The 11,884-nt window shown below is 40.0% G+C and overlaps 1 protein-coding gene across 2 annotated transcripts; it reads left to right on the top strand.

Moving 5' to 3' along the window:
- The first annotated feature begins 638 nt into the window (after nucleotides 1-638).
- Nucleotides 639-11,666, top strand: nufip2 (nuclear FMR1 interacting protein 2). Of its 2 annotated transcripts, XM_081371300.1 has the most exons (5): nucleotides 820-1,039; nucleotides 4,039-5,733; nucleotides 7,490-7,603; nucleotides 7,940-7,972; nucleotides 8,156-11,666. In XM_081371300.1, exons 1-5 carry the CDS (start codon nucleotides 895-897, stop codon nucleotides 8,206-8,208), a joined length of 2,040 nt encoding a protein of 679 aa, XP_081227426.1. In that variant the 5' UTR covers nucleotides 820-894; the 3' UTR covers nucleotides 8,209-11,666. The 2 variants fall into 2 exon arrangements, with proteins under 2 accessions (XP_081227427.1, XP_081227426.1); XM_081371301.1 differs by lacking the exon at nucleotides 7,490-7,603 and having other exon boundaries at nucleotides 639-1,039.
- The last annotated feature ends 218 nt before the right edge of the window (nucleotides 11,667-11,884 follow it).

An 11,884-nucleotide genomic window follows, 5' to 3' on the forward strand; every position in this document is an offset into this window, starting at 1 on the left:
TTTTTTTATTTTTTTTTGGTCCAATATGGCTCTTTCAACATTTTGGGTTGCCGACCCCTGGGCTAATAGGAAGTGCCAAGGCTCTCCGTAGACGGGCTCTGATACGACTAAAGCATTTCGCCCCCTAGTGGCAGTCGCTTGGAGCTTTCAAATTGGTCATGAAGCAGCAATTACCTTCCATATTAATGATTCTCACTTTGATTGCGCTCATACCTTCGATTAAAATAAATACCATTTGTTTGGACTGCTTTATTCAGTTTAGTCGCAAAAGATTTTAAAGCATTCAAAGCTTACATTTGTTCAGAAAATTCAGCATACGCCACACAGCTCCCGTAGGCTACTACTCTCCATTGCTAATAAATGACTTCCGTTTGTTGTTTGACGAGAAAATGTAAACAAAAGTAAACAACCTAAATTAAATGAGACATCTCGTTCGTGCAAACTGAATGAACAGTTCAATTCATCTTATGAGTTGGTATAGTTCAGAACTAAGAGAGAAAGATGGCAGAAGAAGAATTACGAATGTTAAAAACTATATTTATTACCCCTGACGGGAGCATTCAATAACCAATTCAATAAGTCGCCACCCACTGGCAGAAAGGGGCACTAAATAAATGGATTCGAGACATTTCCAAACTCCCCAACAGTGCACAACAGACAGGACTAACTGACTGACACAGCACTGACTAGGGTGATTGCACGAGTTTGCGTGACAGCTTCCTGTGGCCTTGACTGGGAAGCATCCACGCCTTGTTGTATCGCGACGCACGAAACACCGCCCGCCTCTCACTGGCACCCCCAAACGCAGGCTGTGATTGGGCAGTGCAAATGTCTCAACTCCCCTCGTCCACCGAGCACCGGTTGAGCACATTCTGTCACTTGCGCTAGCGTTAAATGGAGGAACGTCCCTGCGAAGGGGCAATCGGAGTATATATCAGTCATGGAGCAGAGAACGACCCTGATCGATCGAACATATCGGTAAACAATGATCAGAACCACAGTCAGTTCCAGAACGAGAAAACGCAGACGAAGAAAACAGGTTGGTGACCAGCAACGCTCATTGTTTTTCCTCTGACAAGCTTCAAATACATTTCGTAGTATGTTTGTTTACAGTAATACAGCTTGAGTTAAGTCAAACGCGGAGCATGTTTTGCTGACGGAACTGTTTTAAATAGTTACATCCAGGGTTAGCCGCAAAGCTAACTAGCGTGAAGGGACATTGACCTTGTGCACCGGTCTTTCAGCACGCATTACACATTTCCCTGACTTATAATTCATTCGCAAACATACCTCTCAGTTTGGGCCGTTTTAAGGGGAACGTGTCCATCAGAGACCCAGAATAGCCTGTTAGCTCTATCCTGGTGCTGCCACAGCAACATGAACCGGCTCCTGTGGAATGTTCCTGCTCGTAGCTTAAGCTTGTTCTGTTATTTCCTGTCCGCCATGATGGACGGCCAGATCTCACAAACTTCACCGCTGCCCGTTTTTCGTGCAAAACCGAATATTTTGGTGATACAAATCCGGAAACGTAGTCAGCTCTGTTAGCTTTTGTAGTCCGAGTCAGTATTAATGGTGTGTGTTTGGCCAGCTTAACTCGAAACGCGGCCTATTGCTCTTTGACAGTCATGTGAGTGGGCCTGGCAGTGACTGCCTGGGCTCGTGCTCACCGCCGATTCGAACTCGACACCGAGTGGCCTGAATAGAACGCGTCGGAACATTCTATAACTGTACGAATACAAACGTTCTAAAAGTGTAAACAGATTAAGCCAGGAAATCCTATACATTAAACGCATAGGCTTGTATATGTACAGCATATATTGATGAAATTATACAGTTTCTGTTATTTTTATATTAAAGTGCATTTTCTGACCCTGTTTAACCTGTCCTGTGTATGACTGTATGCAACGTCTCGAAAAGCTCATGGCGCCTTGCGACGAAGGCTGCCAGCTCTAGAAGCCTCACATTTTCTATTTCAAACGAAGTGACATACAGCTTTATTGTAATGTGTACATAGTGACCTATAACTGTGAGCATATGTGTTCAAACGCACCGCAAGCGTAGCTGGGTTAACTTTTGATATTAAGCCATTTGGAGGTTCTGCTGGCTATTGTGACACGTAAAAGGTCTCACAGGACTACACCGCTACACATCGCCAAAACTGTTTATATTTGATGGATAAAAACGCCTTGTGTGTTTTATAGCCCCTCTTGAAATATGTCGTTGCAGCTGTCACTTCACAAAATCGTTATAACGTATAAACAATCACAGCTACCTGCGGCTAATCATTCAGGCTGGCCACTTAGCATGCTAAGCTAGCTGATGACTTGGCCGGTTTGTTGACCGAATACGCACAGATAGTCAAGTCGTTCAATCTAAACAGAGTAAAATTGGTCTTTAAACCAACATAGCTAAACAATTTTGTAAATTATTTCATGGAGTATAAGCGTTGCTGACTGCCATGTTGCGATTAAACAACCCACCTCAACTACTGTGACTTTGCCACACAAATGAGAGCTCACGTCAGGCATGAAATGTGTTAAAGGGATTTGACGTGTATTCAGCTCAGTGTTTTTCATTAATTTCGGCATTTTAAGACATGTACATCAATGCTGGGGAACTACCCAAATATGACTGAGCACTCCATTTTGACACGTCATACCTCCGGTTAAAAATAGGGCGATGCCAGATTTGAGCCGGCCGATGAAAGCACACTTGCATGGACTACTCTCTTCACGCCTCATATTTTCAGCCTCAAAGGACAGATGTCGTGCAGACCCGTTTTAGATCTCAAACCTCTTTTTACCGCATTAATATATTACAACATTGATTTGAGTGTTGCATTGTCCTGCTAACTTGTTGGTCCAGCTTGTTTACATAAACTGTACGAAGACATATTTTCTCCTGTGTGAATTAATTTGAATCTGTATACCAGGTTGCCAGCCCAGAATGGTATTGTTACTGTCTTAAGTTCCTCTGAGGGCATTCCTTGAGCTGCCATAAATAGTTTCCACAGAAATCATGAACTCAAGCAGACCTTGTTATACACTTGCCTGACAAAGAACATCTATTTATTTTATTCCAAGCACCTCCAATATCATGATCCTGTTGCTAAGGACCCCCATGTATACATACCTGTTTATTCTGTTTGAAAATAGTAAGCGAGTGAAAACTTATATTGTACATTGTCATGTTGTGTATATTTATTTCCACAGAACATTCACTTATGTTTCAATCCAAATGTTTTTAGAGCGCTTAGACATTCAAAAGATTCTATTTCAAAAATAGATTTAAAAAATATTGTTCTTTTGAACTTAAATGTTTTCAACATTGATGAAAAAGAAAATGTTTCTTGAGTAGCAAAGCAGCATATTAGAATTATTTCTGAAGGATCGTGTGACACAGAAGACTGGAGTAAAGATGCTGAAAATTCAGTTTTGCCATCACAGGAATAAATTACAGCTTATAAAACAGATCTTTTAAATTGTAATAATATTTCAATTGTATATTTGATCTGAGAAATGCAGCCTTGGTGAAAGCCTGTGGAGAGTCCCCATAAACCACATATTTAAGAGTGTGTGTGCGTGTACATTTTGAAAAAAATAAAAAAATAACATTATATATATTCTGACTAATTTTATGCAGACCCCATTTGAAACCCACTGATCTCTGTTTTCAGTTTATTGGCAGCAGTTTCATTTTATAAACTTGCTCTGTTCAGAAGATGTGGGATTTATGGCTATCAAATCACAGATATTCCAACAGTTGAGTCATTTTAAACTGGCTTTAATTGGAAGTACACTGAATCCTCTGCAAGTGAGCTTGTCATCTGCCTGACCCTGGCTTGGTTCAACTGAACATACCTAGTCTAAATATTCCTTGGTCTTATGCAAACATTGACTAGACTTGACCTGTTTTCTTACTGGAACTTGAGATCTGATCTGGATATTTGCCAAAAAATGTTGGTTCTGTAGATCAATTGATGCAAATGTCCTGTTTGCATTCCACTTGTTTATTGCTTTTTTTCTCTTCTCTGTGCAGAAAATGGCAAAATAAATGGAACTTTGAAGGAGGGAGAGGTGACTCCCATTTCCTTTAACCCTGACAGCTCCCTGCACCCTGCAAACGGCAATGGCGACAGACACCTGCTAGACATTAACTTGAAACAGAAGCCCACTCGGCGGGCCTTCACCACTGACTCAACTGGGGACAGAAAAAGTAGAAACACTAGCAGAAACAGAATGGACTTCAAAAATGACAAGTCCTCAGAGTTGAACACACTTGAGGGCAAAAAAGAGGCTTTGGCTTCTCTGAACGGTGTGGTGTCGCTCAACTCTGTATCACTTACCAACGGTTACCCTTGCAAACCCGGGGCTGACAATGATGGCAGTGGCTCCGAGAGTGGATACACTACTCCCAAGAAGCGCCGGGCCCAGAGGAATGGCAAATCCGGGGACAATGTGACTGCTCCTGCCCAGGGAAAAGCCATGCAGCAGGGCGGCAAACAAGACCACGTAGCTGTGGCACCGGAGTCTGCCTCTGGCTCTCAGGTGGAGAGTGGCAGAGCTGGTTCAAAAGCCGAGCTGCACCCAAAAGCCAAGGATCCACCTGCCTCTGCCACCCCACCTCCTCTGCCGGTGACTGAACTTCAGCGCAAGAACTTGGACAGCAAAGCAGCTGGCAAACGGTTTGAGGATCGCTCCAGCAAGGTTAAGGTGGCTACCTCCACCAAAGAGGACTCATGGACCTTGTTCAAGCCTCCACCTGTCTTTCCTGTGGACAATAGTAGCGCTAAGATTGTGCCTAAGATCAGTTATGCAAGTAAAGTGAAGGAGAACCTCAATAAGACTGCCCAAGCTGGCGGGGAGGCTCTTACTCCTGCTCCCCAGGTGCCTGGGAGACCACCACAGGTCCCTATGTCTGCGGTGAAAACCATCACCTCTGCTAGCTTTACCAACGGTCCTCTGCCGGGGGAAGGGAATGGCTGTCCCCTGCCTGGCCCCCATTTCAGCTCTGGTCCTCTGCTAGCGACCCCAGCTGTTGCCGCTGAGAATGTAGCATCACCCCCTGGTAGCGGCACTACGGCCATCGGAAGTTCCATCACCTCTGTGGCTGAGCCCAGGAAGCCCAGCCTGTTCGTTTACCCCGTCACCCCCTCCAATATGCAACTCTCACTCCCTAGTGGCCGCCAAGCTGATCCCCCTGCTGTTGCGACAAATCAGAAGTCTCTGGGGGACATTTTTCAGAATCAGTGGGGCTTGTCCTTTATCAACGAGCCTAGCGCTGGACCAGAGGGCGTGGCGTGCTGCTCGAACGGAAAGGACGTGCCAGTAGAGGTGAGCTTTCAGGGAGGCTGTCCTGCTACAGTGGCCACTCAGACCTCCAGTACCTCTCAGAGACCGGATCAACCACCCTTCCCCAAGGCTCACGAGCCAGATAAACGGACTAACGCTCAGAATCTTAGTCGAGGTGTGAGCGGCGGTGCCACGGCAGCAAGCAGGGCCGTACCCGAGATGCCTGTCTTTAGCTTGGATGCTCAGAGAGATGAAACTGGGGTTCATGGTGCAATAGTGTTTTGTTCTTCCTCTAAGGACATTTGTGCTGAGCTGCCTCCCACCTCCCCAGCTGCACCCAAGGTGGCTTCGACCAAGGAGCAGGGCCATACTAAGGGCTTTGACCGGAGGTCTAGTTGGGGATCATTTGATCTAAAAGCTGCTGTATATTATCACACTAAAGGTAAGTCACTATTTTATCCTCTTGCTAAGTACTTTCACTTATATTACAAGTATATTCTTTATTATGAACAGTGTTGGGTGTAATGCATTACTAAGTAATTAATGTAATTTAATTAAAAAATACATTACTTTTCCCCTACAAAAGTAAAGTAAGAGATTACTCTTTAAAGGTTAGTTCACCCAAAAATAAATATCATCCAATAATTTACTCACCCTCAAGCCATCATAGGTGTATATGACTTTCTTCTTTTAGCCAAACACAATTGGAGTCATATCAAAATATATCCTGGCTTTTCCAGGCTTTATAATGGGAGTTAATAGTAACTGAGATCAAAGCCCAAAAAATCCATCCATCATAAAAGTATTACACAGTGCTCCAGGTGGTTAATAAGGGCCTTCTGAATCGACGTGATGTGTTTTTGTTAGAAAAATATCCATATTTATAACTTTATAAAATGTAAATGAGAGTCAAGTTCTGGCGTATGACAGGATGTAGGAGTAGCGCATGTAGGAGTAGCGTAAGGTTTAGGTGAGAGTAGACGCCTCGCGTGGTTCAAACAAATAGGGCTGGGCAACAAACTCAAGCTCCTCCGGCATTTCTCTTTAAAAAATCTCGTTTTAGACTTCTAATTCATGACCGGTGTTTTATTTTGCTCTGTCCTCTGCGCTTCCACGTTCGTCAATACATCGATCAGAGTTCACTCTTCGGCTGAAACTCGACTTGCGTACAAAAATGCATCGCTTCGCTTTGAAGGACTTTATTAACCCCCGGAAGCCGTATGAATTACTTTTATGATGGATGGGTGTGCTGTTGTGGGCTCCAAAATCTCAGTTACTATTCATTCCCATTATAAAGCTTGGAAGAGACAGGATATCTTTTAATATATGACTGAGAGAAGAAAGTCATATATACACATAGAATGGCTTAAGGGTGAATAAATTACGGGATAATTTTCATTTTTGAAAAGGGTGAACTAACCCTTCAATTACAGTTTCTTCTGATATAACTGCATTAAATACTGTATAGACTAGAACAATTCTATAAACAATAGTGGATTCAACATCAAAATTCAACATCTAATAATAAAAATTTATGTTTTTAATGTAACTTTCTCTCTTTAAATACTTTGGTCAGTTCAAGAATAATTTATGCAATTTTATATTTATTTGAGAGAATTAAGAGTAGTTTCATGTCTTTCGTTGCATTGTTCAACTGGTCAAGATTAATATTGGATTTAGAAAGTAGTGTAATACTTCTTGTATTTCATCAAAGATGTAATTAAAAGCTAGGAATTAATTACTTTTTTAGAGTAACTTACCCAACACTAATTATAAATGTGTACTAGAGATGGAGGTCTGATAACCAATATGCAGAAATGCTTTTTAATTGTTCTATTTCTGATCATTAGACGACAATGATAAAACATTAATTTATAAAATTTCACTAGTATTGATAATTGTTTATTTATGCCATTATAGTATTGCAAAGTTTTGTCAAATTTATTTTCTTCTGTTTTTGTTTGTCTGATTGTTAAAGTCAACATGAGATGAAAATGAATCCTATCTTTTATGTAAATGCATGTGAACGATTTATCCATGCATAGTTTTCTTTCTTTTTTTTAAATTTGATCCCATAAATTTTAATCAAAATGTCATAAATCAATCTACCTGTGAAATGACAAACTTCTCTGGTGTCGTTTTGTCGGGCTTCTCTAATCATTTGGTCTGCTTTACCTTTTTGTACAATCGACTGCAAGCTTGCATTCAGATACGCCTCCCATATCTCAAAATTCAATCAACAACAGACCGATGGATCCCGCCCTACTTTTTTTTTTTTCCACTCGGATGTTCATCACAATTCAAAAGAAAAGGTCTGTCGTTTCATCGCGACTTTAAATTGGAAAAAAAGCGTGTTATCAGTTAGTGTGCTGCAGATAAATTGGTTTAGACTAGATCTTACGAGTATGTTACTTAGCCTTCTCAAATTAGAATGTTACTTGTTACTCATGCACACAAAATGATACCCTGGGACTGAATATATATATAAATATTATTTCTGTCTGTTTATATAAAGAAACAAAATAGCAGTATTTTGAAGCTTTCCTCTTAGTGTGAGTTGAAACAGCTCAGTTATTTAGTTCTTTCAAGTCAAATAAAAATGATAGATCTATTTTTACACTGAACTTTCATCTTTCTCTTCTTTGCAGAAATGGAATATATTTTGAATTTGCAAAAACAAGGTAAGCTTCGTTGACATGGTTATAGACAATTCTTGCATCAGCATGTAATCAAACCCTTAAATGATTCAGCATTTAAATATTGAAACCCAGTGCCCCATCTGCTCACATCCCTTAAATATTTCCATATCATTTTGTTTGTGGTTTTTAAAGTTCCAAACTCTCACCTCTCTCACTTTTCCGTAGATCCAAATCGAGTAGTCCTCTACAGCGAGTCATGGGACGGACCTGCTCAGTGAAGCTGTGTCTGGACACTATATCTCAGATGAACACTGCTGCAAAAAGATGTGCTTGAGGAACCATGGTTGCTGCCTCTGAACATCCTGAATCAGAACCAATCCAATCTTAAGATGGTTTAGAAAGGACCTTGTTACCCGTTAACAGTCAAGGCTGAGCACAGAGGAACAGACGGGTTAGCTGGTTATAGAATATTAGAACGGGAGCTGTGGAACTCAACTCTAATGCGGTCTAGCGGATATGTTGCTGAAGACAATTTAAATGACTTTGGGGACATACAACTCACACGTCAAACACTCATGATAACCCTGTCATGACATTTGGCTGGGCGGAAGCTTCAAATTTGAGTACTCACGGACCTAAAGAAAGCGTCCTGGAGAAAAGCATGTCACCATGTGTCCCCTCTTGAATTCAAATAATCATGTAGACTCAAAGTGGTCACATCGAATTCATTTGGGCACAAAACCGAAGAGTGTCGCTCTCCAGTGAATTAACATACTGTAGCCAGAGGAACTACATTGTGTGTTCTTTTTTTTTTTTCTTTTTTTTTTGAGATTCAGGGGAATCAAGCTCCATATATGTGTGGGGGGCAGTTAGTTCAAGCCTTTGGGATTAATTAATTGTCTTAATTTAATTGCTGGACAAGATTTGGTCAGTCCTGTTCGTGACGCATCTCCATTTCTTTTCTTTTTTCTTTTTTTTTCTTCCTTCTTATACTTTTCATTGAAATACTTAAAAACTCCAAGGGCAGGTTAACTTATGAGGTACACTCGGAATGGGAAACCGTACGCCCTGTAGTGTGCATGTGCAGTATGCTGCTCTGTGTGTCCTCTTTTGGAAGAGTTCAAAGTGCTATCGTTTAATAGTCTTATTGTCGTCTCTTCACGCTTCCGTCACCTGACAGCCGTTCGAGTCTCTTGCTCGTTGTGTGAGAGTGTGTAAACGGAGGGCAGAGATCATGCTATACTCTTTTCTCTTGAGTGTTTTATGTTTTTAATTTTTTAAGTAGCAGTTAGAACCCACAACTAATCGATAAGATGTGCCACACCACACAGTTGCTTTAACTTTAATGCTAATAAGGTACATTACGGATATTTTTTCGTTTTGGTTTAGTAATGTAGAGCTGCTCTGCTCTGAACTGGAGAGCAATCGCTGGCAAACGATCTGGACTTTTTATTTTTGCTTGAGAGACTAGAAGCCCCTAGCTTTTTTATTGAGCACCACAATCACACTTTTATGCTTTTAATTTCCGTTGTTTTAATTTCTTCCTGTTTTTCCATGCTTATTGGTTAAGTTTGCTACAGCACACATGAGCCTCATCAATAGAGCCGCTGTTGACAGGAATTCTGCTGTTGTGTAAATGTTTCTGTTTCTAATGTCAGAAAATGCTTTCCAAACTTAAAGTCTATCCTCTGCTTTATCATTTCACAGATTAATTGATTTATACGTAAGAATCAGTAGCACTTTATGTATTATGTTCTTGAATTGTATTTCCTTAAACATTGACATATCAGTACATATTTGAAATTCTAGTTATTAATCATAGGCTACTAACTTTAACCTCTACCTAAGGACTGTCGGTCCACAATCTCAAAAGAAATGTATACGAAACAAAATAAAAAAAAATAAAAAAATAAAAAAAAGTGAAAAAGGAAAGAAAATAAAAAGACACTCAGGTAGAATTAGGGCAGTGTTCTTCTATCTAACAAAAAAATGCACCAACAGTGTTATTGCCAAAAACGAAATGAACGTCCCATGTTTGTACCAGCTGTTTTTTTTTTTTTTAACTAACCTTTTGAGGGGTTTAATTTTTGACTGAAAGCCAATGTTTGCATCTTTACAGGTATCATTTGGCATCCATGTTCTCTGTTCATGACCATGAAACACTGCCAGGTGAAAAGATTTAAGTACACATGGAAGAAGTTAACCACACTACGTATCTGTATGTCTTTCCTTTGCAAGAGTTTTCAGGTTTTAAATGCAGCATGTAAGGGTTTCCAATGTGGTCCGTCTTCTTCACGAAACGTGGGATGTTTTGCAATAGTTCTTAATCTGTTTCTGTTCTTGAGGTGTCTGAAGCCTGTTCAGTGTCTTAGTTCAAAAGATATTGGGAAAAAGAACTCGAAACAGATGTAAGGTTGTTAAATTCTGCTTCATCTTCTCTAATTCCGTTTGGATTCCACTTAAAAGCTTTGTGCAATGCAGAGAAATCATGCGATCGATAATTAGCTTGTTTCTTGGCTTTTTAGATGCACATCTCTTCATTGCTTCATTTGAGTTTTATTGTAGTTTGCTAAATTTTGTCTTTAAACAGCTCACATAGAGCATTTTTCTTTTTCTTATTTTTTTGTATCCAAGGGATTTGCTTAAGGAGTTACTGATGTAAGCATAATTTATAACTGTCTGTTATTAGATTAAGTTAATTATGAAATACCTCTGTGAACACATTGTCCCAGTATCCCTGTTTTCCCATTAAAGGGATTGTTCACATAAAAATGAAGATTCTGTCGTCATTTGCTCAACTTTATGTTGTTCCAAACCTGCAAGAGGGAAAGTCAATGGGGCGAAGTGCTGTTTTGGACCCCACTGACTTTCATTATATAGACACAACCAGTGTAAATGGGTTTGGAACCTGAGGGTGAGTAAATAATGGCATGATTCTCATTTTTGGGTGAACTGTTCCCTTAACTCAGTTACATCTTTGTAAACGCTCTCAGCAGAATGAACTTAACCTGGCCTTTGTTTTCCAAACTCAACTCCAGGGTTCAAATGCACATATAGAGGTTCTATGCACAGAATGCAAACAGAACGAAGTTTATATTTTGGGGGGTTGCACATTAGCTTCATTTCCTCAATTTAAAATAAGCACTTACTACTCCACAAATGATATAATTGCAATATAAATTATTTACATAAATCTTAAATGGTGCCCCTTAGTGTTTAAAGCAATGACAGAACGTACGGATGGGAGAGTGGTACAGTGATCTTTAAATGGTGTGTTTGATTGCGAAATCTGTACCAAGAAAATGCATCGTTGTTGACATATTCAAATTTCATGTGTTTTCTTGATGTATGAATGATTCTTGTCCTGTCCTGACAACTCAACTTATGCGTGTGGATGCATATGTGTGTTCGTGTGCAAGCATGTGTATTTGTCTTCATTCATGCGCTCAATTATATGCAAAGTTAATAATGTGAACTTTTCAAGTTCAGGGTGCCTGTGTTAAGCGATATATTAAACGGAATCACATCAGAACATGAAAAACTCTTGCTTTTATTTTGCCCCCGTCCCCACACCCCCATTACCCCCAACGATCTTCAGTTGTGCCATGTTTTGACTGTTAAAAGTTTGAATTAATATGTCATTTTTATGTTGCTCTCTCTGAATTTCCTAGTGGTCATGAAGAGGGGGTTACATTTTGTCTCAAGAATCTTTGTCACTGCTAATAAACTTGTTGAAAAAGTTATTGTTCTCTTAGTCTTCTTTTGAATTAAACATCAGAATCTGTGGCCAATAATGTTGATTACCCCAAAAATTCATACAGATTACAGTGAGCACTTACAGTGGAAGTGAATGGGGCCAATTGGTATATGTTTATCCTATACGTAAACCTATGTAAAAATGATTTTAATAAAATTGCTTCCTGACAATTCCTGCGTTTATATACATAGGCCTAT

This window comes from Scardinius erythrophthalmus (assembly GCF_964197995.2).
Source record: "Scardinius erythrophthalmus genome assembly, chromosome: 7".
Taxonomy (NCBI): Eukaryota; Metazoa; Chordata; class Actinopteri; order Cypriniformes; family Leuciscidae; genus Scardinius; species Scardinius erythrophthalmus.

Bases quoted from the DNA above. Each gene is read 5' to 3' on its own strand.
- nufip2 (XM_081371300.1), top strand. From the start codon at position 895: ATGGAGGAACGTCCCTGCGAAGGGGCAATCGGAGTATATATCAGTCAT. The intron at 5,734-7,489 runs GTAAGTCACTAT...ATCGACTGCAAG, and splicing joins TGTATATTATCACACTAAAG to CTTGCATTCAGATACGCCTC. The intron at 7,604-7,939 runs GTCTGTCGTTTC...TCTTCTTTGCAG, and splicing joins ATCACAATTCAAAAGAAAAG to AAATGGAATATATTTTGAAT.